General features: G+C 52.0%; 11 protein-coding genes and 1 non-coding gene across 12 annotated transcripts; 4 read left to right on the top strand and 8 right to left on the bottom strand.

Annotated features, from left to right (window-relative positions):
* Nucleotides 1-758: 758 nt before the first annotated feature.
* Nucleotides 759-848, bottom strand: J4E86_009153. Its single transcript has one exon. It is a non-coding gene; the product is annotated as a tRNA-Val (tRNA).
* A 661-nt stretch (nucleotides 849-1,509) lies between these two features.
* Nucleotides 1,510-2,592, bottom strand: J4E86_009152 (uncharacterized protein; the record flags this gene model as incomplete). The annotated part of the gene is made up of 3 exons (XM_051449659.1): nucleotides 1,510-1,545; nucleotides 1,940-2,280; nucleotides 2,334-2,592. The coding sequence occupies 3 exons, from the start codon at nucleotides 2,590-2,592 to the stop codon at nucleotides 1,510-1,512; spliced, it is 636 nt and encodes a 211-aa protein (XP_051298996.1).
* A 538-nt stretch (nucleotides 2,593-3,130) lies between these two features.
* On the top strand, nucleotides 3,131-4,243 carry J4E86_009151 (uncharacterized protein; the record flags this gene model as incomplete). Its single annotated transcript, XM_051449658.1, has 3 exons — nucleotides 3,131-3,312; nucleotides 3,363-3,431; nucleotides 3,484-4,243. 3 exons carry the CDS (start codon nucleotides 3,131-3,133, stop codon nucleotides 4,241-4,243), a joined length of 1,011 nt encoding a protein of 336 aa, XP_051298995.1.
* A 172-nt stretch (nucleotides 4,244-4,415) lies between these two features.
* Nucleotides 4,416-7,463, bottom strand: J4E86_009150 (uncharacterized protein; the record flags this gene model as incomplete). Its single annotated transcript, XM_051449657.1, has 1 exon — nucleotides 4,416-7,463. One exon carries the CDS (start codon nucleotides 7,461-7,463, stop codon nucleotides 4,416-4,418), a length of 3,048 nt encoding a protein of 1,015 aa, XP_051298994.1.
* A 532-nt stretch (nucleotides 7,464-7,995) lies between these two features.
* J4E86_009149 (uncharacterized protein) lies at nucleotides 7,996-9,460 on the top strand (the record flags this gene model as incomplete). Its single annotated transcript, XM_051449656.1, has 2 exons — nucleotides 7,996-8,224; nucleotides 8,280-9,460. 2 exons carry the CDS (start codon nucleotides 7,996-7,998, stop codon nucleotides 9,458-9,460), a joined length of 1,410 nt encoding a protein of 469 aa, XP_051298993.1.
* A 480-nt stretch (nucleotides 9,461-9,940) lies between these two features.
* J4E86_009148 (uncharacterized protein) lies at nucleotides 9,941-11,118 on the bottom strand (the record flags this gene model as incomplete). The annotated part of the gene is made up of 2 exons (XM_051449655.1): nucleotides 9,941-11,001; nucleotides 11,055-11,118. 2 exons carry the CDS (start codon nucleotides 11,116-11,118, stop codon nucleotides 9,941-9,943), a joined length of 1,125 nt encoding a protein of 374 aa, XP_051298992.1.
* Nucleotides 11,119-14,334: 3,216 nt separating this feature from the next.
* Nucleotides 14,335-15,902, bottom strand: J4E86_009147 (uncharacterized protein; the record flags this gene model as incomplete). Its single annotated transcript, XM_051449654.1, has 5 exons — nucleotides 14,335-14,887; nucleotides 14,965-14,974; nucleotides 15,603-15,645; nucleotides 15,711-15,723; nucleotides 15,772-15,902. 5 exons carry the CDS (start codon nucleotides 15,900-15,902, stop codon nucleotides 14,335-14,337), a joined length of 750 nt encoding a protein of 249 aa, XP_051298991.1.
* Nucleotides 15,903-16,587: 685 nt separating this feature from the next.
* On the top strand, nucleotides 16,588-17,673 carry J4E86_009146 (uncharacterized protein; the record flags this gene model as incomplete). The annotated part of the gene is made up of 2 exons (XM_051449653.1): nucleotides 16,588-16,818; nucleotides 16,876-17,673. 2 exons carry the CDS (start codon nucleotides 16,588-16,590, stop codon nucleotides 17,671-17,673), a joined length of 1,029 nt encoding a protein of 342 aa, XP_051298990.1.
* A 142-nt stretch (nucleotides 17,674-17,815) lies between these two features.
* On the bottom strand, nucleotides 17,816-18,737 carry J4E86_009145 (uncharacterized protein; the record flags this gene model as incomplete). The annotated part of the gene is made up of 2 exons (XM_051449652.1): nucleotides 17,816-18,605; nucleotides 18,658-18,737. 2 exons carry the CDS (start codon nucleotides 18,735-18,737, stop codon nucleotides 17,816-17,818), a joined length of 870 nt encoding a protein of 289 aa, XP_051298989.1.
* A 2,626-nt stretch (nucleotides 18,738-21,363) lies between these two features.
* Nucleotides 21,364-23,881, bottom strand: J4E86_009144 (uncharacterized protein; the record flags this gene model as incomplete). The annotated part of the gene is made up of 4 exons (XM_051449651.1): nucleotides 21,364-22,108; nucleotides 22,158-22,357; nucleotides 22,406-22,776; nucleotides 22,825-23,881. The coding sequence occupies 4 exons, from the start codon at nucleotides 23,879-23,881 to the stop codon at nucleotides 21,364-21,366; spliced, it is 2,373 nt and encodes a 790-aa protein (XP_051298988.1).
* A 1,314-nt stretch (nucleotides 23,882-25,195) lies between these two features.
* J4E86_009143 (uncharacterized protein) lies at nucleotides 25,196-26,392 on the bottom strand (the record flags this gene model as incomplete). The annotated part of the gene is made up of 2 exons (XM_051449650.1): nucleotides 25,196-25,233; nucleotides 25,531-26,392. The coding sequence occupies 2 exons, from the start codon at nucleotides 26,390-26,392 to the stop codon at nucleotides 25,196-25,198; spliced, it is 900 nt and encodes a 299-aa protein (XP_051298987.1).
* A 433-nt stretch (nucleotides 26,393-26,825) lies between these two features.
* J4E86_009142 (uncharacterized protein) lies at nucleotides 26,826-27,430 on the top strand (the record flags this gene model as incomplete). The annotated part of the gene is made up of 4 exons (XM_051449649.1): nucleotides 26,826-26,981; nucleotides 27,038-27,089; nucleotides 27,153-27,334; nucleotides 27,386-27,430. The coding sequence occupies 4 exons, from the start codon at nucleotides 26,826-26,828 to the stop codon at nucleotides 27,428-27,430; spliced, it is 435 nt and encodes a 144-aa protein (XP_051298986.1).
* Between the last annotated feature and the right edge of the window lie 141 nt (nucleotides 27,431-27,571).

Raw genomic sequence — 27,571 nt, 5'->3', positions numbered from 1 at the left:
AAAATACATGACACAGCCTGCCCATAATTATATTCACTGTACCCGGGTATACAAGAAACAAAAGGACCCAACGATGAGTAAAAAAGAAGTATTGAAGGTCGTGCCCGGGTTCTTCTCAACGTTAGGAACAAGTCTCGAGGTCACAGCAGAGGAAATGTCTTACCGAACCGGGGTTATCAGAATATTGGTGAAGTCAAAATCTGAAGTGATAACCACTACCTAGAATCGAATGAGCGCATACTCCATGATGTTACGATAGTGGATCAACGTACACTACACAACCTGTGGATGCTTCAAATGGTGCAATATGACAAGGTTTTCCATTACATCGTTTATAAAGCAATCAACGTGCTACTCACGCTGCACTCGAAAAATCCGACGTTGTCATTTGTATCATTTCTAAATGAGCAGCTGCCCCGTCAAGAAGCATGACGCCTAGACTTGAGCAAGCCCACAAAGTGGTGGGGCATCATGTTCGCAAAAGTCAAAAAAGAGGGGTCCAAGTCACCGATTTCGGCAAACTTCTCACGACTGTCCAGAACGCCAGGGACGACGTATAGGATATAGACAAAGTACAAAATATGCAGTGTATGCGCGTAATCATCGGATTGAAGCGAGGGCAGAATTGACCGAAAGCAAGAGGGGTTGTTCGATTTGTTGGTGACAGCAAACTTGCAAAAAAGGGGAGTCCACAACCACACGTCTAGGACAGCTGTAGAAGCATTCTAAAAAGACAAAAAGAATGATGCGATAGCTCATACGAGCGGGGAGGATCGAACTCCCGACCTTCTGCGTAACTTTACATTTAGAATGTAAAGCAGACATCATAACCACTAGACTACGCTCGCTTGAGAGGCGATTGATGGAAAAACTTCAATTCAACACATCAATATACACTAAATTGAATTTCTGAAGCTGCTGACTGAGTCATCAGGCGAACGCAGCCCATGCGCGTGACTGAGGAATGGCGACAGCGGGGTTGGTGGGGTCAGTGTCAAATTCGCTTCTTTGCAATTCGTCATACTATCCTTATACATGGAAGAACCTGAACAGCTACTCTACTTTCTACATTACCTTAGGGAATATATGAACTTAAACCTTTATAGCAATATAGACAGTAGAATATCTATTTAGTCAAAGTTTACATATGCCCAAAGGCAATGTAGATAGCAGAATATCTAATTAGTTAAAGTGTACATACTCTCTAGAGTGATGTAGACAGCAGAGTAGCTATTTAGTTAGGAGTTGTATATCCCCTAAGGCAATGTAAACAGCAGAGTAGCTATTTAGTTAAAGTTTGTACATCCCCTAAGACAATGTAGACAGTAAAGCAGCTATTCAATTTCTTCCTTGTATAAGGTATGTCCAAGTACATGCTACCTAGGTACCACGCTCTCACTTTGTGAACATGTGTTACTCACACTACTTCTCGTTCTCTAGAGCTAGAGCTTGTTGTTCTCACACCACCTGCATTAATGCCGCGGCACTTATTGCCGCTTTCCACAAAACTCAAACCAGACCGCGGAGGTACTTATTGTCTTGAGCCTGGGAAGCTTTATGTAGAACAATAGAGACGGTGATGAACTGTCGTGTATCTTGTATTATGCTTTACTTGAAATTCGGTCAAGTCTGAAAGATTTCTGCACATGTGCAGAGATAGATCGTGTAGAATTTGTATCATATGTTTGGCTAGAATTAATGACGAATATGAAAGGGGTATACTACCGTTATCTGGCCAGCGCGTGATCCCATTGCTGACACCTGTACGCCTCGCTATACAACAATGCTAAGGAACCTATGCTGCCCACAATGACCGTGCTATGCACCATCCAACTATCTTCACACTCCACTCTTACCACCACCGCCTCAAATTCCTTCCACTGGTCGCGCACTGCAGGCAATGCCTCGTCGATGACACAATCGCACAAGTCCCACATACATTTCGCCCACAGTCGCTGCATGCAAAAGGACTATGCGCCACAGCTCCACCCATGTCCATATCCATGTCTACATCCATCTCGTCTCGCTCACCATGTAATGGTGTATCGCAGTCTTCGCATCGGGGCACTTGTGAGGAAGCTTGGTCCTGCTGTACAGGCATTGAGAAGATGGGTTGAACAGGCGGCGCGGGTAGCTGTTTCCAGAAAGAATGCAGCGTAGACTTTTGTGGTTTCGACGAGGCCAAAGTTGATGGCTGGTGTGTTGGAAGAGCGTCGGACGGGATGGGCGCGGCCTCTGGATGTTCACGTTGCGCGGCGAAGAGCATGTTCAGCGTGTTTTCTGGGATATGATTAGCAACTAGAAGCTCGAATCACCGAGTCATTATGGCTTACTGTGTATCGCTTGCTCGTCGGGTCTGTTGTCGCGAACCCGCTTCTGTGTGCGGTTGCCCCAATCGTTGCTCTTGACTCGACTCGCGCTTATGAAGTCCCAGCCATTGGATCTCGAGGTCGCATGTGCATGTGTATCCATCATCTTGTCATAGCCCTTAATGAAAGACATGGGCGATTGTGCATCCGGTGTGGAGACGGCGCCGAAGCTGGACATGGAGAGCGGCGAGTCGTCGGAGGAGTGCTTGCGCTTGAGGCCCATGGCTGCGGATTGAAGTGTTGACGGGTTGCGATAAATGATGGGGTGTTATTCGTGGTGTGTGCAAGGCAGCAAGTGAATGTTTACGGGTTCGTAGAGCGATATGCGAAAGGGATAGCGAGATGGGATGAAACGGGGAGTGATGATGCTAAGTGGCTGGCCTGGGAGACGCGAATTGTCGGCGCGAGCGCGTCGCGTGATGGCGTGTCGGGATCGCAATTGCATCACTACCCTCCGACCGGGCACCTGGGCAACATCACCGAACACCCACACGTGACCTTCTGTGCACTCGTTGCAGCAGGCGTCATGGAGCATGGCTTGGTGGGCTTGTGCATCTGGCGTCTAGAGATGTCCCTTGCACATTCCCAGCAGGCGATGATGGCAGGCAAAGGCATTACGTCGGCTGTACGAAGGTCGCGCTCAGCTTACCCCACTGCCCCTCACGCTCCCAACACCAACCACTCGATACAACGCCACGATATCAGCTCCCAAGATCTCTAGCAGCGCATCCCGCTCCGTCGCTCAATACCTGAAACCCAACATGGTCACCCGCAAAGCCACCCACGCCGGCTCCTGGTATACGGACAATAAACAGCTCCTATCGCAGCAACTCGACGGCTGGCTCGCAGACGTTCCCGCTACCACCACGCCTATCGGCTCCGTTTCCTCACAGCAGGGCCAAGTCTCAATACCGACGCCGGATGCGCGAGCTATCATCGCCCCGTAGGCTCCCCGAAGAAGCTATAGAGAACATGAGGCTCATGGACATGCAGGCATGCCGGATACTCGTACTCAGGGCCTGCTGCTGCATGGGCCTACAAGAGCGCTGACTGGGCGAATGCGTGAGTGCACGACTATGAAGCGAGAGTTTAGTGCTATACTGACGGCTTATAGCAAACGTGTTTTCCTCCTCGGTCCCTCCCACCACTACTATCTCACTGGCGCTGCGACAACAGGCTGCGACAAGTACCGTACACCGCTCGGCGACCTCACGATAGACAGAGACCTGGTGGAGGAGATACAGCAAGACTGGGATCTGGAAATCATGTCAAAGGGAACTGACGAGGACGAACACAGCTTAGAGATGCACCTGCCCTACATTTACAAGATGTTGTCGCTCAAGAACACGAGCTTCCAGAACGACTCGAAATCTGTTCCTCTGGTTCCCATCATGGTCGGCAATACCGAGGCAGCCCTCGAAGCGTACTATGGTTCTATGCTCGCTCCCTACCTCTTCGATCCCCACAATGTCTTCGTCATCTCATCTGACTTCTGTCACTGGGGGTCCCGATTCCGGTACACGTACTACCAGCCGCCCGACGGTTCAGCGGCAACCCACCTGAAGTCAAGCTCTGCTGTGCCGAGCGACTACCCCATACACGAAAGCATTGCCGCTGTCGATCACGAGAGTATCGACGCTGTAGAGAGTAGGTCACATAAACAATTCTTAAACCAGCTCAAGAAGACGGGCAACACCGTGTGCGGAAGACATCCGATCGGCCTGTTCATGGCCGCGGTAGAGAAGGCAGGTGAGCTACGCGAATTAGGCGAAGGAAAGGGCACGTTCAAGTTCCTGCGATATGACAGGAGCAGTCTGGTGGAGGGTGTGCAGCATAGCAGTGTATCGTACTGCAGCGCTTTCGCAGTGCTGTAGGGGGCAGTTCATTTGTACAGTATGATGGGCCTTTCATAGTGAAAGATAGTAATACGGACAACAACCAACGACTACGATGCCACTGAACAACGTGACTGAGCGCTGTAACGCCGATCCATGCAACCAAATCTATCGCATCGCAAAAACCGAAAAGGCCCCCTCAAAACGTACATCAAGGTGGCCGTGGCTTCGGCATAGCACTGTGCTTTACACTCCACGGCTGCATGCTTCTCCTCGCGCCCAGTGTCTTCCTCTGTGCCGACTGGTTTTGTACCTGACTCATCGATGTTGTATGAAACGTCGACGCCGGACGGAAACCAGCTGCCGAAGTGAAAGACGAAGAGGCTTGCTTCATTGGACTTGCCGGTTCTCTGAGCTCTTTCTCTGCTTGGTGTGTATTCTCCGCCTCAGGTTTAGGCGGTGAGCTGGACAAAAGAACGTATCGCGTGTTCTCCATCCCAGGTTCTGGCTCCGCACGTTTTGGCTTGGTGAGGATAGGTCGGGTTGTAACTTTGTGACTGGGTATCGAAAGGGGCTGGAATGGACGTGGTGGACGTGAGACAGCGGGCTGAGTGTTGGAGATATCGTAGAGTGGAGTATTGGCTGCAAATGAAGACTGCGAGCGTTGTAAAGACGGCGCGTCGAAAGATGGCGGTGGTTCGGTTTCCTCAGACAGCGTGCTGTTTGATCGCTTGAAGAAACTCGTAATGGAACCTTGACCAGTTGCACGTGGCTTGACAACCTTTGCGCGCGCAGGCTTTGCTTCTGCATTCTTCGCATCCTTGTAGACTTCTCTATCAGCCTCGACGTATTGAGCACTGGCTAGAATACGAATCCGCTCTGCTTCTCTTTGCATTGCTTGTAGGTCTCCAAGATCTCGTGCGCTAGTGAACCCGGCTTTTACACTCTGCATCGTGGTTGTCGCTGTCGAGAAAGCCGACGTTCGGTTCATCGTAGATGCTACTGAGTCTTTAGACAGAGAGCTTGACGATTCCAACTTACGCCGCTTGAAAGATTGGTCTAGTCCAGCACCGTTGTTTTTGCCACCGTATGCGGCCCATGTTGGGTCACCTCCGTCAATCTCCTCCCGAGTCGTTGGGTACTGGTCATCCTCTGGACGTTCCAACAAGCAGAGAGCTGTCTTCATATCTTCAGATGATGGGCATTCTCTGCGAAGGATGCGGGCTAAATCTGGTACGGTACTCCTCTTAAATGCAAGATCTGGCCCTCGATTGCTGAAAAGCTTCTGGATTTTCCGATCCGATATGAATCTCGAAAGTGTCGTCTGCTCCTGGCCCGACTGTTTGACTGGGCAACTTAAGTACAGTAAGCCTTGTGCTCGAGTCATGCCAACATATAGCAAGCGCCGTTCTTCGTCGTGATCGTCCGCTCGGGAATGGGGGATGGATCCGTCGTAAACAGCAGGCATGAAGACCACAGGCCATTCAAGACCCTTTGCTGCGTGAATGGTGGAGATGGTGACCTGGTCTAGTTCACTGCCCTCCTGGTCTGCCGCGCTCGAGAGGGTGACATTGGCTAGAAACTTGGACAAGATATCAGCTGCAGTGTCGTGCCGCTGTTCGATGCCTTCTACTGCTGGCAAGGCGTCGTCAGAGATCTCTTCTCCATTGGCGACTGCTGTAGCCATTTGTGTCGCCTGATTCACCAGCTCCTCCACGTTGGCCCATCGATCTTGCCAGTTCTCCTTGTGCGCCTGCTTGAGATAGGACTGGAAAGAAATCTTGGTTGTAACGTGCGATATAAGACCTAGCAAGTTGCAGTCTTCGCCTTTAGCAGGAAGAAGCTTCTCACGAGAGGTGATGATAACATTGACGAACTGCTCAATACCCTTCTGCGCCTGGGCGGACACTTTGCTTTCCGGCTTTCTCCTGCCTTGAGCCACGTCAAGCACTAACTTCCACAAGGTCACTTTCCTGATCTCTGCTTCTTCGAGAAGGGCCTTGACAGTAGTATCGCCGACCTTCCGAGAAGGTACGTTGATGACACGCGCTACCGCATCGTTGTGTTCAGGCTGGCTTATCACACGGAGGTAGTCCAAGATGATTTTGATTTCCGCACGGTCGAAGAATTTCGTGCCAGCGACCATGCGATACGGAATTCCAGCTTGTCCGAGCGCTCTCTCAATCTGTAGTGTGAGTGGAGACGATCGCACAAGTATAGCGTAGTCATTGTAGCTCAACAGCCCGGCTGTAAGCGTTTTGGTCCGATGTATCTCTTCAACGATCCATTTTGCCTCCACATTCGCCGATATAAGATGGCGAAGAGTGGGTTGCTCGCCGACACCGTGGGTAGCAATCAGCGACTTCTGTGGCCGACTCTCATCCTGTTCTATGACAGCCATAGCGGAGCTTAGGATGCATCCCGAAGATCGATAGTTGTTCTCCAAATTGATCACAACTGATTCTGGGTAATCAGTGCGCATCCGCAGCAAATTCTTGATCTCGGCTGATCGGAAGCTGTATATGCTCTGGTCCGGATCACCGACGATGGTAATACGTCTTGTTTTCTGAGATAACAATCTCATCAACTCATACTGGATGTTGTTGGTATCCTGATACTCGTCAATGAGTACAGCCTGTATCGTCGAGACACAAGATGGTGATTTTCTTAACAGATCCACACAGCGGACGAGGAGGTCGTCATAGTCGAGGAGATTTGAGGCGGCTAAGTGTTCTTGGTAGGACGAATATACCATGGCAAACTCGTTATCGTTGACATTCTTAGCTGTCCTGCGAAAGTCGTCGGCCGTGACGCCCTTGGCTTTCAACTTGGAGATCCTGGAGCGAGCATGGCCGGGCTCTACTGTGTACTGATGGCGCGTAACGATACGCTTCAATATTGCTGTGCTGTCGCTAGTATCCGCGATGCCAAAGTTCTTATCAATCCCAATCTCTTGACCGTACCGAGACAGGAAGCGACGCGCGACCGAATGAAAGGTACCCAGAATCAGTTTCGCCTCAAGTTTCTCTCCAACAAAACCCTTGATTCTCTCCTTCATCTCCCGTGCGGCCTTGATGGTGAACGTGCATACGATGATGTTCCATGGTTGTAGTCGCTCGTGATTGATGTGGTACGCGACGCGTGCTGTAAGTGTTTTGGTCTTGCCTGACCCCGGCGGCGCGAGCACTTGAACAACATTTGCGGGACTCGTCACCGCGCTCTTCTGCGCGTCGTTAAGCCCTTCCAACAATGCGTCCATGACGGTTTGTGCGAAAGATGACGTCTCATTGAGGGCGGGCTCAAGTCGTGTGGCGTGAAGGGACTCAGAAACGCGCTAGGAACACGCTGCACGTGTCGATAAGATAAGCCACTCCCTAGGTATAGCCGAAGAACGGCACCCTTCTTGGCTCACAGCAACGCTTAAACTGAGTCTTGAGTGCCTAAGACCAAAAACCGAGCTAAACCTGTTAGTTCGAAAAGCGTAACACTTCCGCTGGGCTCTGCGCCGGCGGAATCTCCGTGGTGAGAGCGTCAGTCTGCCAAGTACTAATTTCTCGTATGTTTCCCCGCAAATGCGGAGGATGTACCCTTACTCGGACAGCTTTTATCCGACAACCCGGCGAGAAGTGACGATGATCATCGGATTTTAGCTTACATTGAGCAAGCCTACCGACGGGCATTGAGGCTCTTCCCAGTTAGCTGTTCACGATGGCTGTACCGAGAAGTATAAAGGTCCGAATGTACCCAGTGTCTATGCCACACCCCGCAAGGCATCACTCAATTCACTGACCATGCTGGGACTGCGCGTTTTACTTGGCACAGCATTTGCTGGCGCTGTCGTTTCGGCAGGATACTTGCCCGAAGTTTCGAGTCACACTGCTTTCCGGTACAATGCGCGTCGACAGGCAACGAACAGCACGTCTCCATCATTCAACGGTCCGTACAGTACCAGAGGCCGAGATATTGTTGATAGCAATGGCGAAAAGGCGACTTGGGCTGGTGTTAACTGGCCAATGAGTGGTATGTATCAAGTTCAGACTCATGCCCCACTGCAACAAACTGAGATCCTCTGTAGGCGAGACTATGGTTCCTGAAGGACTTGAGTGGGCGTCAGCGGAAGAGATTCTTGATGACATCGCAGGTGTTGGCTTCAACTACATCCGCATGGGCTACGCCATTGAGATGATTGACCAAGTCTACGATCGAAACGGCGTTGACGTGCCACTCGAGGTTGGCCTCATCAACGCCCTGGGCTATGTGAACGGCACCAAAGTAGCCAACGAGATCATCGAGAAGAACCCCGGTTGGACAGCTCAGACCACTCGATTCGAGATCTGGAGCGACATCGCACGCATCGCTGCTACCAAAGGCATTTTCATCAGCCCAGATGTGCACACAGGCAAAGCGCAGTGGTGCTGCTCACACATCGACGGTACCGCATGGTTCGACGACTTTGAGTTCAACGCAACGCACTGGCGCCGCGGTCTTTCCTATGTTGCCAATTGGGCAAAGGATCACCCAAACGTAGTTAGTATGTCTCTTCGCAACGAGCTGCGCGAATCTTGGAACGTCACGGATCTCTATTACAACTGGGACACCCTCGTCGGCAATATGACCGCTGGCGCTGACGCAATCCACGAGGCCAACCCTGATCTTCTTATCCTCTGGGGAGGTATGCAGTACGGGCAAGATCTGTCAGCACTCACTAGCGGCAAGAACATTCTCACCGCTCCATGCTACAAGTGCACGGCGATTCGCGACGCCGCGAGGAGGGAGCCAGTGTACTTCAATCTCGACGATCACCCCTGGGCTGATAAGCTTGTCTGGGAACTCCATCTCTACAGCATGAGTGAGGACATCGACACGGGCACCTGCGACATCGTCAAGGCAAACTTCTACCGCAATGGCTTCAATGCTCTGGGCATCGATGCACCAGCCGCCTGCAACATTACGGGTGACTGCCCGAAGGCTGTGCGCGAGACACCAGTCATCCTGAGCGAGTTCGGTAGTGCGCAAGACGAGACACTCTTCAACAACACACTACAAAACTGCTTGAAGGAGTACACCATCGATAACGACATCAGCTGGATGATGTGGTCTATCGCTGGTTCGTACAGAATCAGATCGGGTGTTCAGGGTTTCCCAGATACGTGGGGTATGACAAACTACAACTGGACTGGTTGGAATTACGAGCGCGGTATTGAGGAATTCTGGAAACCATGGGTGCAAGCGATGAACACGACCAAGATTCATTAGTTATCCGTATCTACTGACAGAAAGTGCATAAACAATATTACTATCGAAAGAGGCATTGAAAACAACCAGTATCAGACATGAACTACCGTCCTTCCCGCCTCCGCACGCAGTTAGTCACTTTTTCTCCAGCCTCGATTCTTGGTTCTCACATGCTGGATTCAGCCAGGAGCGCGAGCAAGAGACAACAGAGAGCGGGGCCGGCTTCGGTGGAACACGTAGTAGGGCACGGCAGAGGCACCTTGTCTAAGGAAAAATTAAAACACCTTGAAGCCTACGTTAACGTAACGTTACCTACTTTGTACATTATGATCTTCATGTAGGCTGCAGACCTGTTTAGCTTTTTGCTTGTCTAAGGTGGAGGCTCGGGAATCTATGAGTATGCAGTATGACAGGTGATTTGCGCGCATGATCGCGACTTGTGGTTCATTAGAACATCATTATGTTAGGGCGGCATGAATCGAATGCTCATGTCACCTGTTACTAGAATGTCGCACCGAAGCTAAGTGCGCCCAAAACGGCACCCATCCACCACTCCAGTTTACGCCTCCTCCCGGCTCCAGCCTCCTTGCTGGAGGTAGTAGCCAAACCGCCAGTTTGCTCACCAGGATTTGCAGCATCAGTGGTACTTGCTTCGAAGCCAGATCTTGGTACAACCATCGTGGTAGGCGCAACACGCACAGTGGCAATGACAGCAGTCCCGTCCGAAAAGACCGAGACCAAAGTGTTACCTTCGGCGTCAGTCGTTAATCCTACAAAGGTAGGGAAGAAGTTGCTCCCGATGTTGGTGCTAAGACCAGCCGTAAGCGTTAACGTCTGTGTTCCATATACAAATTCGCCAATGGCTACTGCTGGCGCTGTTTGTGGTGGAGATATCATGTCCGTATTGCTCGCCATGCCAGAGTCGGGAGTGGTTGCTGGCTGGGCAAGCGCACTATCACCTCCATTATGGTTATTGATGGGCGCTACAGTTTGACCAGGGTTTTCTGTCGCAGGAGATGCGGGTTGAGCTGGCTGCACATTCGATGGTGCGCGCCCAATCTGAGAGACTATCTGCAGTAGGAGACTGTGCTGCTCTATCTGCTGTTGCGCCGATCCTGTAGCACCGGGTCCTTCTCCTATCGTGTTCGAAGCCCTAACTGTGCTCGGTCCTATGATGAGGCCCGGCTGTCCAGCACTGCCCTCGCTTTCTTGTTCGGTCCCCCATACGAGGACGCTGGTCTCGAGGTTGAGGATGGTCGGCCGAGTCGTCGTGACAGTCGTGGCGGTCGGAGTAAGTGTCACGAGGCGATCGGTAGCTGGACCCGTCAGTCCCCAACCTGTGGCAGACGGAAGAATAATCCATTGCAAGCCACCACAACTACCCGGATCGATAGAACAACAGCTGCTGGCGTCGAGAGTACACACTTCGACCTTCACGTCGACCCGATCTACAGAACTCTCGGTAGCAGTGGCATCGGACGGTTCTGTTATCTGCGCCGCGATCGATACTGTCGACTGTTGGGTGGGAGCAATCTCGGTGACGTTGGGTAAGAAAGAGGTCTCTGTTTGCAATTAGCGTGTATGCCCTCAAGTTGGTACGATGTTGGTTGCGCACGAGGGACAGCTGCTGCGGCGTTCGCTAGAAATAATAGCGTCAAGAGCTCTGGCGGAAGGTACATGTCGGTGCGGCGCTCCCTCATGCCGTCAATCTGGCATTGATAAGGAGACAGCGAGAGCCTCCAGCGCCCTCAGACACTCAGGCCCCTTACGTCCCGCCATGTTCTCGAAGTGAGTAAGTTCGCGCGCTGTGCCGCAGGGCAAGCCTCATCGTGGCTAGCCGAACGTCGACGAGCACGCCAAGCGCTGCCGGGCGTTGTCACAATCTCCGAAGTCTCATGCACCACGCTGCAACTTTACGACCAACGACAGCGACGGTTCAGCGATCCTCCAAGATTCACATCAGCACTAGGACCTATACCTGCCTTATATGGCGACGCTTCCAGGTGTTGTGCATGCACTATCGCGGCAGTGGCGGTACAAAGAACGCGTTGCAGCTGACCGGCATCTGAGTCCCTCCGCCTCTCCAATGCACAAGCGTCTAGATGCAATTATACCACCAACGAGAAGGATCGAATTCAAGGGAACGCGAAGACGTCCATTCTTTTTTCAGCACGCTCGGATACACTACGCTCTAGAAGCATACGCAATGGCTCACACCCACACATTCTCGAACATACCTAGGTACCGTATTGTATACCTCCACGACAGACCTCTAATTGTTGATTGCGACCCATGAATCACGATTGATTTCGTATCTCGTGCCCTGTGTGATCCTGTAACCAGGCTGGTATAGCGCATGCATACTCAAGCGCTGCCTCCGTCTCTTTACACACGCAGACGTAGCAACTAACAGCCCAGTCCCGATCGTGCTGTCAGTACGTTTACGCCTTTACTAACCTAATGAAAGTCTAACACCCTAGAGCCTACATTAACGCTAAGTAACCTGCTTTGCAAGTTTCTATCTTTATGTAGTCTGTAGACCTGTTCGGTTTTTATCTTGTATACCTATGTAAGGCCAACCGCATGGCTTCTAATCTGACGTTTATGAGCCACGGTACTGTCTACATTGAATCAATCTAATTAATTTAACTACTACGCTAAAATCTGAACCTGCAGACAAGGCTATTTCGTGAGGAGCGCTAAGAGAAGCAACAGGAATAGCTGGAGAGAGAAAGGTACAAGAGTTGCGTAGGCAGTCGACGAGGCGATATGCCGAACGAGAAGGCAGCGAAGATCAGTGAGAAACAGGGTGAAGGTTTTGGGTGACGTTATCTGTGTAGCTGGCCAACAATGGCACCTCCCAGGCAGCACACTTAGTCGTCAGGGTCACATGGGGAAGGTTCTCCATGCTCTTCAATCAGTGTGCGTCAACCGCCTGGTCAGTCTTTATTGCAGGCCTCCTGGATTAGGAGACATCAATATCCGAATGACTACGACGTGCAAGTGCGCAACCGATGAGTCACTGCCACTGCGACGAAGGACATCGCCTACATGGATCATAATTTTGGTCATGCTCTTCACTGCCCATCTCTCAATTGCGACATCGTCATACCAATACTCGCTGTTCTTGACCAAACCTTACTAACGAGAAGGCTGGAAAAGGAGCCCCTGACCCAAACAATGATTCATCCAAAGCGCATGACCCTTTGAGCGTCGTACGCTCCAACCGGCGAGGTACCCACGAGAGCGAATAACCAGAGACATCAGCATAGACATCGGGACAACATGGAGTTTTGCTGTAGGCATCCAGCTCAACATCGGAGATTACCCGCTACGTTTTCGCACCTTGATTACACAAACCCAACGTTCACCGTCGTGTTTTCGGCCCCCACACCTCCACATTGTCACAGCCTCGTAGTGGCGACCGCACATTCAGCTGCCATGACCCTTCCACGATACACACTGCAGGGGCCCCTAGTATCATATACTTAGGCAACTCTGAAGACTCCATTCAAGCCTCAATGTTCTGGCGGTCAGGAACTCATCGGTAAATAATCGTTCACGCGGAGCACGCCGACAGTGGGCGCAGCCAATCAAATCCTGGAGCGATCTGCACAAGCCACAATCGAGCCGCAGAAAAAGAGGCGGTGCACGTTGAAATTCATGGAGCTCATGCTAGCCAAACAAGGTGATTTCTAAGTCGTCTAGGCAGTTGAAACATTTCGTCGGATAATATAAGAGGGTTCTGGAGGACAGTGGGCTTGCTTCTCCGGTCCTCACCTGTACGAATATAAGTGCTTGCAATCCATTGACACTGCAAAACGCATAACTTTCTCCTGAGCATTGTCATTACAATCATTCTATACCTACCAAATCACAGTCATCATCTCAAGGTCTGACTAATCAGCCGCACCAGGCAGCCGACCATGTCTTACCTGCACCTAACGCGTACTCGCACCCGCGAGCGCACTCCAGAGTACGAACCTTACTACTCACTTCCTCTCGTTCATCACGACTCCAGCAAACACCGTCGGAGCATCACACTCTCAGATCTCGATGACGAAGATGGCCATGACGACTACCCCTACTCGTCCAACCATAAGCCAGTCAGGTCATCCCGCTCCCTAACAGTACGGGATCAGCCCTCTCAACTCGAGCGCTTCAACGTCTGGACTGACACTCGGCGCCCCCAAAACGATACGGAAGACGAGAACAGACGCCGTAGCTACGACACACGACGTACGTACGAATACTCCTCAGACCGCGCCGCTTCTTCCGAGCCAGACGACCAAGCTTTCCGCCTCAGCATCAACGCTAAGTTCAGCCGTCCACACTCGTCGCACCATCACCATACTTTCTCGCTTCTCTCACCCTCATACGATCCTTTCCATCGTAGTGAGAAGTGGTGGGTGGATGAGCGTTGGGAGTCTCGTGAGCGGTCTACCTCACGGGAAAGGACCCGTACACGACGAGATAGCTTCTGGGGCGACTCTCCTTTCGAGGAGAAGGAGAAGGAGACCGAGCAGGAGAAGTGGAGAAGCTATCATAGGGTTGGCGGGAGAGAGGTGGAGAGGGAGAGCGTCAGGCCGTTGAGTGGCTGGAGGAGAAGAAGGATTATCTTGGGTGACGACTAGGAAGAGCATCTGGGGACACAAGGAGGCGATCGAACCAAAATGTATTTCTGAGTGTTACATCCTTTTCATTATTGTCAGTCTTAGATGGTTTGGGTATACTTTAGGCTTCGCGATACACTGTCTTCGGGGTTTTCTTTTCTGAGTAGCACATGTGGCTAGGAGTGCTAACTTATATTCAATTATCAGCTCAATGAGTAATGCGTTGAACTATACATTAGAATGAGAACGTGAGCAAGTGCTGAGTATCATCAAGCAGTTCAACTATCGATTCCTCAAAAGCCGAAACCGAGGTCTCATTTCCCTCCCAATCGCCATGTCTGTGATCCATTGCTCGTATTCCAAACCCCTCGTATCCGTGAAATCCACGTCTTCGTAGTGCCATCTGCGGCCCAACCAACTCTCCTTGTCCTGCTCATATACACTGGACTCGAGTGCGCCCAGCTCTTCATCCTCAATTTGCCACTCCGTGCTATGTCCTATGTTTAGATAGCGCAAACGGCCTAGATACCGTTCGTCTATTAAGGTGAAGAGATCAGTCATCGTGAAACTACGTGAGGGATCACCCGTCCGTCCACAAGCGAGGAGAGTCAGTCTGTATAGTGGCTTGGCTTCTTGCCATCGGGCTGGTGAGAAATCTGGTGGCATGTTTCCGAATCGACTGTCGATGTAGTCTAGTGCTATGGTTAGAGAGACGAGGTTTGGTAGCCAGTCTAGTACACTGTTCAATCGGCCTTGTTTGACGGCTGGTAGATCGCGGAGTTCGACGACCGTAAGCGATGCAGATAAGCTGTCAAGTAGGGGTCTGATACCTTGCCTGCGGTCTTTATGTTAGCATCCAATCCTCCAGTGGTAGTCGTACGGTGAACTCGTTGCAATAGAGTCTTGACGTACTGATCTAGACCTGGACTATGGTGAATACTCAGCGAAGAGAAAGTCGGAGGGAAATTGGCCGGTTGTCGTAGCATATCCCATAGGAATTGACCAGAGACCGATCCAGATAGAGCGAGGTGTTCCAGGTTAGGTGGCCAGCGAATACTGGGACCACCGGGTGTGGCGGAGGGTTCATATCTAGATGAACAGCGAGGTAAGTAAAGCTCGCGTAGATCCCCAAGTTGCCGTATCGTTTGGTTCAAGCTTTGGAAACTGATGCATTCGGATACCCTGGTTTTAGAAGAGCATGTCAGTTTACGATTCGAACAAAGATCGTGTGTCTGGGGTTTACCAACAGGCTCAGGTCGAGAACGCGTAGCCGGGTGCATTTGCTCAGGCTAGCCCAGCAGTTGATTGCAAAGCTAGCTTGAGGTGCTACGAAGACTTCAAGAGATAATCTCGTTCGGCCTAGCAATCTAGCTGTTGTCGATTTGGCGCCTTGATGTACGATGTGGGATAAGTCCAGCGACTTTACTAGACTTGACAATGCTGTGGGCTTGTGATAGGTTAGCATGTATCACCAACTACTCGGAATATCCTTACCTTGATGCGGGCTAGCACAGAAGGACATATCGTTCGTACAAAGAGATCGTACGCACTTCCTGATAGATATGGTGATTCGTATAGTGGTTGAACTGCTATCTATGCATCGAACAGCCAAATTAGTCACAATACGTTTGATGGCCCGTAGCATGGCATTCACATACATCATACCACTGTCTACTGATGTAAGCTCATGTGACCAGGATCCTCAATGCGACACATTACCTATTGACAGCGGAAAAGCGTGCAAGCGCGGTTTGCCTCTCGGTCTCGCCCCACGATGCAAAGTACGCCAAGATCTCAAGCAGCAGTTCGTTCGGGAGATAGTTGGCATAACTGGAAGAGGAAGTAGACATGATTAGTGTGGCTGCATGTGAGCATGCGTACATGCATTTGGACTCGTGAAGAGGTCATCACACAAGCGCGTGCGCGCAGAGATGGCGACATGACGCACTAGCGCGACTGGTGTTTTGGGCTATCACCGAGTAACACCGAGACACAGCTCACGCTCAACCCCGCACTCACCAATCAAGACCCTCACACACGCGTTTACGGAAACACCCGCCCCTTAGAGCTGAACTCGGTGCCTAGGATCTGTCGGTCCTACTAAAACCTAAATCCCTATTGACAGGACCCATGGCGGTTAATGTGAAACATGCGACACGGATCACTATATACACACGCGATGAGAACAAAGGTTGTGATTCCCCGCATCTATTCACAAGGACCCATTTCACATTCCTTACTCTGTCTCTCTTTGCATTTCACAGTTTCATAGATCTTTGATACAAAATATAATCCCTACGATACAACGCCCTCCCTTCTTCTTACAACCGCACAAGTCTTGGTCCCTCTGTATTACTACACAACTCCATACCTTCATTATCAGCAGCAATGAACACTTTACTCATCGCGTTAGCGACTATAGGACAAGTAGCCGCGGGTCGGCTCCTCGTCGCATCATATGGAAATGACACTTCTCCTGGCGCTATCCAGACTCTCGAACTACCACCTAGCACAAACGAAAACACTAGCCAAACGATGAAGGTTACTCATGAGAGCTATGAGTGTGGGAAGTTACCCACATGGCTCGATGCTTCCCTTGGTCGTGAAAGGATAGTGTGTCTAGACGAAGTAGAAATTGGTGCCAACCTTACGATGTTGAGCGTTGGTGCTGATGGCAGCCTCAGCAAGATTTCGAGCAGCCCGGTTTTGGGAGGAGCGGTGTCTTCGATATCCTACAACAACGGAACGGCGCTTGCCCTTGCCCATGTGCGTACAACCCTCTCTTTCTAATCCTTGATGAACATGTACTGACAACCCAAATAGTATGGCCCCCAGGCAGCAATCTCACTCTTCACCATCGACGGAAGCAACAAGTTCTCATCCCTACAGAACTTCACCTTCGAGAAGCCTGAACAGATCCACCAGGCTGTCCTCGACCCCACAGGCCAATTCATGATCTTCCCTAGTCTCGGTGCCAATCTAGTCCACGTATACTGTATCGATCCCGCAAGCCACCAGCTCACCGAACACGAGGCACTCAAATCAAAGCCAGAATACGGTCCTCGGCATGCAGTTTTCTGGACAAGCCCCGATTCCAAGACCACATACCTCTTTGTCGTCCACGAGAAAAGCAACAAGATCATCAGCTACAAAGTAGACTACCCTGAGTGTGGCGGCCTGGAATTCACCGAGGTCGACGAGGTCAGCACATATGGCAACACTACGCTCCCGCCAGTGTCATATGCCTCGGAGATGATATTGTCACCCGACAACAAGTTCCTCGTTGCGGCGAATCGTAACGGCACGGTGTTCAAAGTAGACAATCCCGACCCAAAGAACAGCACCCAGGTTCCAAGTGACTCACTTGCAACATTCAAGCCGACAGCGGACGGAAGGTTGTCGTTTGTCCAACTCGCCAAATCAGGCGGATACTACCCTCGCCACTTCAACATGAATAAGGACGGATCCATGATTGCGATTGCGAACCAATTTAGCAAGAACGTTGCTGTCTATAGCCGAAATCTAGAAACGGGAAGGATCGAAGACAGCAAACCGGTGGCTACGGCTGAGGTCCTTGGGTCCGGCGGTTTGATGTTTGTGCAGTGGTTGGAGCAGCAGTAGGTTATGTGTGAAGTCTATTAACAGACGACTCATGCGCACGGTTCTGATGATGTATCCCAGAAGGTTGGAATGATGTCTTATTATGAGACACTCCAAGAGCATCATCGTATCTGCAATGGCAATACATGTACATAATTCAATATCACGGAGCATCTGCTGAAGATGCCCACTTTTCCTGCGCGACAGCCCACGCTACAGCGTCCCAAACATCGCTCACGACCTTGCGCGGCTCAGGCGACGGTGTTGTACCCTTCTTGTAGACACCTGTTTCCACTAACACACTAGCCCAATCTGTACCATGCGGACTCTGGTAGTTGTTACCGCCAGCAATGTCACTGGCGGGATTGTCACCGACCATGTACACGCGCTTCAGATGACCCAGCGGACTACCATAGTTTTGCATCAAATGATGCCGATGCGCTATCAGACGCTTCTCAGCGAACTTGTACGTAGGTCGGTGTGGTTTGCCCATTACGACTTTCTGCAGCTTAACACCTTGTGTCTGTCCGCCAGTTATCGCAGCCCAGATACCCTCGAAAGCTTCGCGAAAGCCGCCCTGACCGAGACGTGGCAGGTGATATTTTGCCGCCCATAGCAGGTCTGGGTTTGAGAAGTATAGTGGGGGCTGTCCATCTTGTTGGTAGCCACGATTCTCCAGAGCTGGATTGCCGTTCTTCTGTGACAAAGTTCCAACGATGCCATGCTCTGATAACAAGACATCCTTGATGATCTGCGCGTCCAACCCCCAGTCTCGAGGATCGTTGTATACAAAGACTGCATCGATGCGGAGCGATCTAGATGGCGAGTCAACGTCGATAGGGACGGGTAGCGGTCGAGTAAAGGTCTTGTAGTAGGACAGTAGTTGCTGCGAGAATGGCCATACATCCGGGTGAGCAACCATGATATCGCCAGGTATAACTACATTCTTGAAACTATGCAATCTGTTAGAATGCTGCAGCCCCATGTAATGTCGTTCCGTCATACCCGTATGCCTCAGCGACCTTCCTGCAATTATCCTCCACACCACCCACCACCATGACCGTCTTGTCCTTGAGGTCGTCCATGTCTGCGAAGGGGGTATGGCTTTGAACGAACATGGATGCATCGATAGACACGTCCAGTTTACTGCTCAACTCGGCCACGCGGTCGGATTCATGTTTGCCGCCGCCATTGGTAAGAAGTATGAAGGGAATGCCCTGTGACTGCAGGTAAGAGAGGGCCTTTTGAGCTCGCGGCAGCGGATCTGAACTTCTTAGGAGCACTCCATCGATACTGACAGCCGTCAGCTGCTGTGTTGAGAAGCTGATGGTGCGCAGGCCTTACTCGAAAGCGAAAGCAAACTCCGGGGCACGGACCGAGGGAGCAGCGGCCGTCTGGAATGCGCGGCGTAAAGGCAGGCCGTAAGCGCAGCGAGCAAGTAGCCTTCTCGCGTACATCGCCATTGGTGGACTGCGGATTGCTCGTGATAATGTGATGTCTTGGAAGGTTACCTACCCTGCAGCAGCATGCCCGTCGGGAAATTATTAGTCATCATCGCGTTACCCACCGTTGCGTCACAACGATCTCAATACCATCATGATACTACACATGAGCCCTGAGCTTCGCATATATTCTATAATTTGGATACCAAGTACCAAATAGTTGGTTCGGAACTCAGTGGCAGCTTGCCCGATCCTCATAGCCGACTCCTCTGCGCGCAGGCACGCTGACGTCTACTGAATGGCAGCGTATACAACTCGGAGCAAACCATCACTCTACCATTCGCTCGATCGACAATGTTACCGCCAATCTTCTCGATTCGGAAGTCATGCATATGTAAGGATTCCGCTTGCCGTCCGGAAGCACCGGAGACATATGACCTTGAGTGCTCGTACACCGGTACCTTTGCATAGCTCATTGAGTCTCTAAATCACGTTTATTAGCCACCTCATCACGCTGCTTCTCTTTGAAGACCTTAGATACCCATTAGCTCCTTGACCGAGAGAACATTTTTGACGGTATGCCTGTGTTCGCTCATTCATGGCAACGGGCGAACCTTCAGCAGTGAATATTTCCCACGTGGAAACTCACTTGCTCCTTCCCAACTGACATGACTTGCAACATGCAGGGACTTTCCTACTGAGGAAAATGTACATTGCCATACCAACCAATGTGATGTTTAGATCGACCGACTAGCTGTTGAGGTCGTAAATCGGGCCCACTCTACTGGACACAATAGTCGGCGACTCAGATCACCCCTTGCTTAGAATTCGGCACAGAACCTTGTCGAGACTTTTCTCTGCCGCTTGAATCTCCTTTGTTCTCATTCTTTACAGGTGCAATGGCTTTGGAACAATAGTAAGCAAAGTCACGTGGTATGACATACCATGTCCGAGAACAATAGCAAGCTAACATCGAGGGCCTTACCCTTGTCGGGACCATGCTCTGGACCTTTTGACAACAACAGCCACAAAGGAAGCTTCGTCCTTTCCCATATACTCTTTTCCGTTGTATAAAACGGTGCTCATGGTCCCTAAATTTATTGTTCTTCCAGCCAACAGAACACTATCTACCTACAATTTCAAGCTCTCTACATATCCTTCAATTACCTCAACCCACCCAAGCCAACTCAACTGTCAGCATGGCCCTTCATCGTGGCGTCAAAGGCGGCTGCACCGTCCAACGCATTGCCAAAGGCGGCACCAAAGGCGGCTGCACCATCCAACGCAATGCCAAAGGCGGCGTCAACGGCTGCACCGTCCAACTTGGCGGCGTCAGTGGCGGCTGTACCGTCCAATAGATCACTCTCCTCTCTTCCTCCCTCTCTCTCGACAGAGACTCGACAGAGAGACACTGCCTGTAGTTGCATCACACCCAACGACTACAGATTGATGCCGTTTCAGCTCATCACCGCTTTCACTTCGATCATCCCTTTTTACACGATAACAAGAGGATTTGTCTAAGTACTTACGCCAATCGACAAGTACGCGGATACAACTCGCCTCAAAGCCTTGCTATAATGCCGATAAAAAAACATGCGAGAATCTTCCGACATGGCCGATCGACCACAACAACATATGCGGCGATGGGATTGGAGTCTTGTTCTGCTTACGGCGTGGCATCTTCTTTCCTTATAAATTATGTATCTAGTATCTAATGCGTACGCCAGGTTGAGTTCTTGGGGGATGGTTTCTGACTTTGGTCTTTGTATTGAGGGCAGCGATCGTTCAGAGGGAGCTTAATGATATGTACATACTCGTTCGCCTTATACATCTTCTATCTGTAAGCACTTGCGACAACTGCGTGTCTCAATGTGTCAGCGTGATCTTTACCGCTGTGTTTGCTTTCGAACGGTATGATATAATCTCACCGACATGGCGATGGAGAGGCGTTTGTGTATCACAGATATGGACATCTCTCCACTGATTTAGATATTACCAACAGGAGGAGCTTTACAACACGACCACTGGGTAGCGGCGAAAATGTGAACAAAGCATTGACACATCACGCCGCAATAGTTACTATTCGCATGGAACCATCGTTCTATTGTTCACGTTAAAAACCGGAGAGGACTACCTGTACATACACATCTGAAGTCACTGGGAAACAGCCCAACAAGCCTGTTCAAGTCAGATAGCCCTTCGCGAAAATCTGCCGCATGATGTGGGTTGAAACAAAGCTACGATACAACAGAGTTTAATGACACGTTCATCACCTTCCTCGTAGGCTCCGTACCGAAGGTTTGTGTGAAACATGGTCTTTCACTGCAGTCGTGGCGCCCTTTGCAAGAGGCTCTCGTGAGACAGGGCTGGTGTAAGGCGATTTCTTAGAAGCGCTGCGTAAAGATGCAGGGGTTATGTTTGGTGAAGCATTATCCTCTGAATCCAGTACCTCAGTGCTCGTTTCTCGATTTGGCGTGCTCGGTCGTTGGGAGCGAAGTGCCTTTCTGCTTGACAGTGGTCGAGTAGGCTTCTTGACCTTCTTCAGTGCACCAGGCCTAGTAACCTTCCTTTGAAAGCTGACGGTTGTGTGTCGGGTAGATTTGACGGTAAATGGCTTTGCCGTCCGGAGATTAGCTGATCTCGTACGTTTATCAAGAGTTCCGGAACTTGATCGCTTTAAAGCGCGGTTTTCGCGGGATGCATTCTGACGCGACAGCGCATCTGCTTCCCTCTCGACTCGCTCACGAGCAGACTCCAATCGAGCGACAGCATTTTTCGCCTTGGCGCTAGCTGAGTTGCCTGCAAGCATCCTGCGCTTCTTGGGGGAGCTTTGGGTGCTTTCAGAACCATGCCTTCGAGGACCGAGCAAATCCTGCAGCTTGCGTTTCGTGCCTGTGATGAGCACTGAGGCTATTGACTTCTCTTCAATGGGTTTCTTTGGCTTGGGACCGAGGACCCCACGGCATGATTCAGTACCACAGCGGCATTCCTGAATGTTCTTTTGGGAAAACGGACTAACGAAGTCAGAACGGTTCAACATATATGTTATGGGACATGACTTACTCAAAATTGTAATCGTAGGTCAGCTCATCGCCAGTCATGATGCCGCGGGGACCGGCGAACAGCGCCATCCGAGGCTCTCCACCCACAGTCCACTTGATCATCTCGCAGTTGGGTTCACACGAGTGATTAACGAATCGAGCAATAGTCCCACGAGTCGCATCAATGATCATTTTGTTGTCGAAGCTCATGAGATAATAGCACTGCAGAGGATTAGCAGAAATCTGTATGGCAAGACCTTGACAACGTACCTTGTCTTTCTTGTAGACCTGTTTCATGCGTCGCTCGCATTCAGACTGGGTAATGATCTCTCCAGCATATTCTACGATGATCTGGTGTGGCTCGAACGTTCGCATAGCACGAACACCGAACCCTCGGTCTTTTGTATCGAGAACTTCCACACCATAGTCATAACGGTTGCCTTTTGCACGCTTCTTGAGCTCTGCGAATGGCCGATTGTTACATAGTTCCGGAGGCAGTGGACAGTTGGTTTTGTCACATTCATACGCCATGATCCGATTGTGACAGGACTCTCCACAGCCATCTTCTTCATCGCAATAGCATTGGGAGGAGTCTTGCTTGTCGCGTTTCCACAGCGCAGATGCGTCGCCGATGAACCTGTCTGCAAGTCGTTAGCATTGTTGACTGAGTGGGATCATAGTAAGCTTACTTTTGTTGAGTTTGACCCAGCCGTCGACCTTAACCTTTCTGGGTAGAGGGCTGTAAGTATCGAATGGCAATTTGAAATCCCGGAATACATGTTTGGGGTCCTCGTTCAATAGACGTTCGCAGGCAAAAATCGGGAGGGGCAAGATTGTGGCCTGCCATGGTTTCTTGGCCCTCTTCTTTGCGCGGTTCTGGCTTTCGGAGAGACGAGGATCAAAGTCGCGATCCTGGCCAACATACAAACCTTGCTTAAGCCAGACTTTCGACTTGGGCTGCGAGAAGATCTTTCCTTCCTGGTCTTGGCTATCTGCGTCTCCATCCTCAAGGGCATCGCGAGACCGCTTGAGAGAAGCCGCGGGGGAAGCTGATTGGCCGGATTTGAAGGATGGCTCCGAAGTACTGCGCCGTAAAGTGCTTTTAACGAAAGCCTTTCCCCCTGAGTACATGCTTGCGACGGTATCGCCGACACCGCTTTTGCGGAGGACCTCCTTGCGAAGGTCCGTCACGCGAGAGGAGGTGCGACGTCGTGCTGCCTGGGCGGCTTCGGCAGCCAGCTGATCCTCGACCTGATCGCTGGCATCAGTCATGTCAGACTTCCGCTTCAGCATCTTCTTTCGCATGGGTGTGGCTTTCTCCTTCCTCGCGAGCTCCTCAAGAGAGCCGTGCACGACATTCTTGTGGTGCTTCTCAAGGTATTTGGTCGGCGTATGAATCGCAGTTCCGGCGAGAATCTGCACGTTGTACGTGGTGACGGACTTGCGCGAGCTCCTAGCAGGGCGGCGGGCCTCGTTGTTGACGGCGTCGGGCGTGGTGGTTTGCGCGGACGCTGAGGTCTCGCCGAGCATTTGGAGGCCCGGAGCCTCCTCGTACACTTCGACAGCTTGTTCGATCTTCGTCATCTCGGACATGACGCTGGCTTCGTCGCCGAGGCTGGTAGGTGGCGTCGAGATGGAAGGCGACGCGCTGGACGTGGCGCGAGCATCGCCCTGCTTGTCAGTTCGCACCGTGATGTTCGAGAGCGTAGAGGATGTTGAAGTTGGGGATAGATCGCGCTCGGCCATGACAGCGGACGGGCAAGGCAGGAGCACGCGTCGTGGTCGTGGTCTTGAGGGGTGAGGCACTGACGCGCGAAGGAGGTGGACGCTTTGGGCGGGTCAACGGCGCTCACGAAGCAACACTGCCAAAGTCTGCGCGCGATAGGCAAAGAGCAAGCGAAGAAACGTGTACAATTGTCGGTCCGGTTTAGGAGAGTGTGTGGGCATGCATTGGGAGGCGCATCGAGCCAGGGTTGGGAGATAGATGGACGGATGGACGATTTGGGGAGGTAAACACATGCAGCTAGTCAGTCAGCCGATTAGGCCGTCGTGCCCTGTATATCCAATGTTACCAGCACCACCACTCCTCGCATTCCGTCTTATTACCGGCACGTACGGGCCGGGTCTTCGAAACCGAGCCCGCTGCAATGTTATCATGGAATGTACACATAATCAAGGAAGTCACTCATCAGTGCATGCAAACGGTCACATGGTGCCGTGCCTGCACTCGTGTATTGTGAAGAAGCTATTACTTAAGATGGGCTAACCACATGATCACGCTGATCAGAAACAGCGTCTCATGCCACAGTCGCGTCTGCAGCGTCACGTCCTGACCTACTGGCTGGGCCCTGGAATGCCCCAGACCCACTAACATCCTGCATCTCCACCCCGCCGCCCTGTTGCTCTGGCACTAGAGGCGCAGTCCGTTTGTCTTTGCGCGAGCCAAACCTTTGGTCGCCCTCCTCGTACTTTCTCTTGAAATGGAGATAGGTCGGTGGGCGTGGTCGCTGTAATACAGCAACCCAGTTTTTCAACGCGGAGCCCTGCGTGAAGGGCCTATGCCGATCCTTTTTGAGGAACTTGTGTGAGTTCAAATATTCACGCGTCGTTTCGCCCCTACCAACCAGGAACAGATGGTATATGCCAAGACTGAAGGGATATGACCACCCGAGGAGTCCGTATATACACATGGCAAAGGGTACACGCCATCGATCGATGGCCTCGCCAAAGGATGCTCCAGTTTGCGCCCGCCAGACTAGTATTTGTGCCAGACTAGCGCCCAGGAGGAAAAGACCTAGCAACGTGGTGGCGCACACGAAGACAAAGAAGTAACGGTAGTTGCGGCGTCCCACGCAATTGTTGAGCCAGACGCAATGGTGATCTTGCGTCTCGATGCAATTGTCACATACACGGCAATGGTGAGCACGTGGAGGTCGCCAGATGTTGCAACTCTTGCAATATTTCGTCGGCACCTCCATAGCTGCATTCGTACCGGTTGCGGAGACCACCATGGTCCACTCAGTGGTGGGCGGACCGAGACTGAGGGGATCGTCATTAGGATTAGGAGGGGGGAATGGATGTAGATTTCGGGGAAGTATCTATACGGCGTTAGTAGTGTTCATGACAAAGGAGGTGCATGACATACGCCCGGATCTGAAGCTGAAGCATGAAGGAAAGAGGAGATGGAGACGAGAAGCAAATATGCAAAGAGGATGGGTATCGATGGAGAAACGTTGGTCCATAGCCAAGGGGCCCTATAGTAATAGTTAGCGTGAGGAACAATAGCAGTGGAGGGGAGTCCACGAACGAGAAGCCGAAAAAAAGGCCAGCAGGTAAGATGATGAGGATTGCCGTGGCGACGTTGACTGGACGGTCGCGGGTATTTTGCAATCTACCGCCCCAGCAAAACGCGGTATTGCCAGAGAAGTACTGGTAGTTCCTGCCGAGCTCCCGCTTGACTGCCTCCTTAGTAGCTTCTTTGCGGGCTATTCTGGGTGACGACTCGGCAGAGGTGAGTTTCTCGTGTCCTTGATGGGGTCGTATTTGGGCTGAGCGTCCGTCGCGACTGGACAACATGAAGCTGGAACCGAAAGAGCGGGGCGATTTGCTGGGCGTTGGGAGCTTGCCGGAATCGTGGCCATGAACATTAGAGAGATCCAGGTGCTGAGGCCTGGGTCGCTGCAGGGGAGTGATGCTCTCGCCTCGACTGCGCACTGTTTCTGCGCCCGTGGGCGTGGTGTTGGCTGTGGTGCGGTCGGGCATGTCTCTATCGGTGATGTCGGTGCCGCGCGACGGCGGAGGCTGCGGATCCAGCTCGTGATGGAGGCCCAGGGTTGGGGCGCCGTGCCGAATTGTTTGCGTAGAGCCTGTACTCTGGCGGTACGGATTGCTGCCCGTTTCGTGTGTAGCGTCGGAATAGAGCGAGCCGTGGCCGAGGAGGGAATTGGGGCGCTGGTTGCGTTGTTGTTGAAGACGCTGCGAGCTCATGGGGCGAAAGAAGCCGTGGGCTGCCAGCGGAACATGGGTTCTACTGGCAGACGTCGTTGGGCGGCTGTGTCCTAGACTGCCGGCGACGCTCATGCCGCCTCCTCGTCGTGCAGGGCTGGCCTGGGACCATCTGTTCTGGCTGCCCGAATTGGCAGTCGCAATCGACGACGGTCGCGAGGGTGGCAGGCCGGGCTCGCCTGCTGGGCCCGTCATGCCCAACACGCGACTGCCAGTCGAGCTGCGCTTCTGTTCGGACGGCGTCATGGCCATGGTGATGTGGTTGCGGGCGCGATTACACTCTCGGCACGCAGCATGACATCAAAGAGCTGAGGGTGTGGCTGGAGGGAAGTCACGGCTTGTGCAGCGCGTGGTCGCGACGAATACGGGGAGCGCGGATGGGCGAGGATGGCGACCGGCAGGGGAAGGAGCGACTGGAAGTGAGTGAATGGAAGGGCTGCGGCGCCGAAAGGCTAATGGAACGATGGACAAGACGTGTGATTGCGCTGAAAGGGGCGCATAAAGTTGATGCTCGACCCTTCGACGTTGCCCGGCGCACTGCAAGGTCCGCCTGACTGTTTCCGGCATGGCCGTCGCTGTGACGCAGCCGCCAAGCTTGGCGTCCGCGAGATTCAACATCGAACCACTGCTCCGCGCTGCACGCATCCCATAGCTCGCATCCCGTCCACGCCACTCACCCCCCATCATGTCCTCCATCATTGCCCGCTCCGCCTTCCGCGCCGCCCCACGTGTCCGTCCTACGCCTGCTCTTCGACGATGGGCCAGCGCCGCCGCTGAGGGCGAGAGACAGGCCGGCAAGGACGCCCTCAAGACCGGAGCGAAGCGCGACCCTGAGCTCTATGTACGCTGCGACACGTCAATTGGACAATACAGGGCGCATAGCTGATTCGTCTACAGGTTCTGTTCGCTATCATGAGCGGTGTTTTCGGTCTGGCAGGATGGCACTTCTGTATGTTCCCGGATACATTGATTCTGCCTCGTGCGCCCGTCTTCACATGCTGACAATTGCAAGCCCGCTCTCCTACCAGTGCCTCTTCGGAACGAGCCGTCGCCAAGGCCGCAGGCAGTGAGCCTTGGAAGCAGGATGGTGGTGTAGGCCCATACCAGTACCACCCCGGAGGTGACACCAGCGTCAAGAAGGATGCGCCTTCTGCGCTTAACGTGGTCGTCATTCCCAACGTCACTCTCCCCAAGGTAAGCTGACGCCCTTGATTACCAGCAATCAGACTGTATTGACGAGCGTAGGAACTCCATGACACATACAACAAGTGGGGCAAGGACGGCTACTAGACACGCAAACTGACATCAACTACCCAATTTCCAATCAAAACCTCATGGCAGCAGAGTGCGCGATTTTTCCTTCAGTTATGCGTCTGTACATAAGACCTAGTGCGCAGATCAAACAAGTTCTCTACAATGTCTTCACACAGA

Source organism: Alternaria arbusti (genome assembly GCF_024043155.1).
Source record: "Alternaria arbusti strain BMP 1465 chromosome Unknown scaffold_16, whole genome shotgun sequence".
In the NCBI taxonomy this organism is placed as follows: domain Eukaryota; kingdom Fungi; phylum Ascomycota; class Dothideomycetes; order Pleosporales; family Pleosporaceae; genus Alternaria; species Alternaria arbusti.
This window is presented reverse-complemented; position numbering and strand designations above follow the sequence as displayed.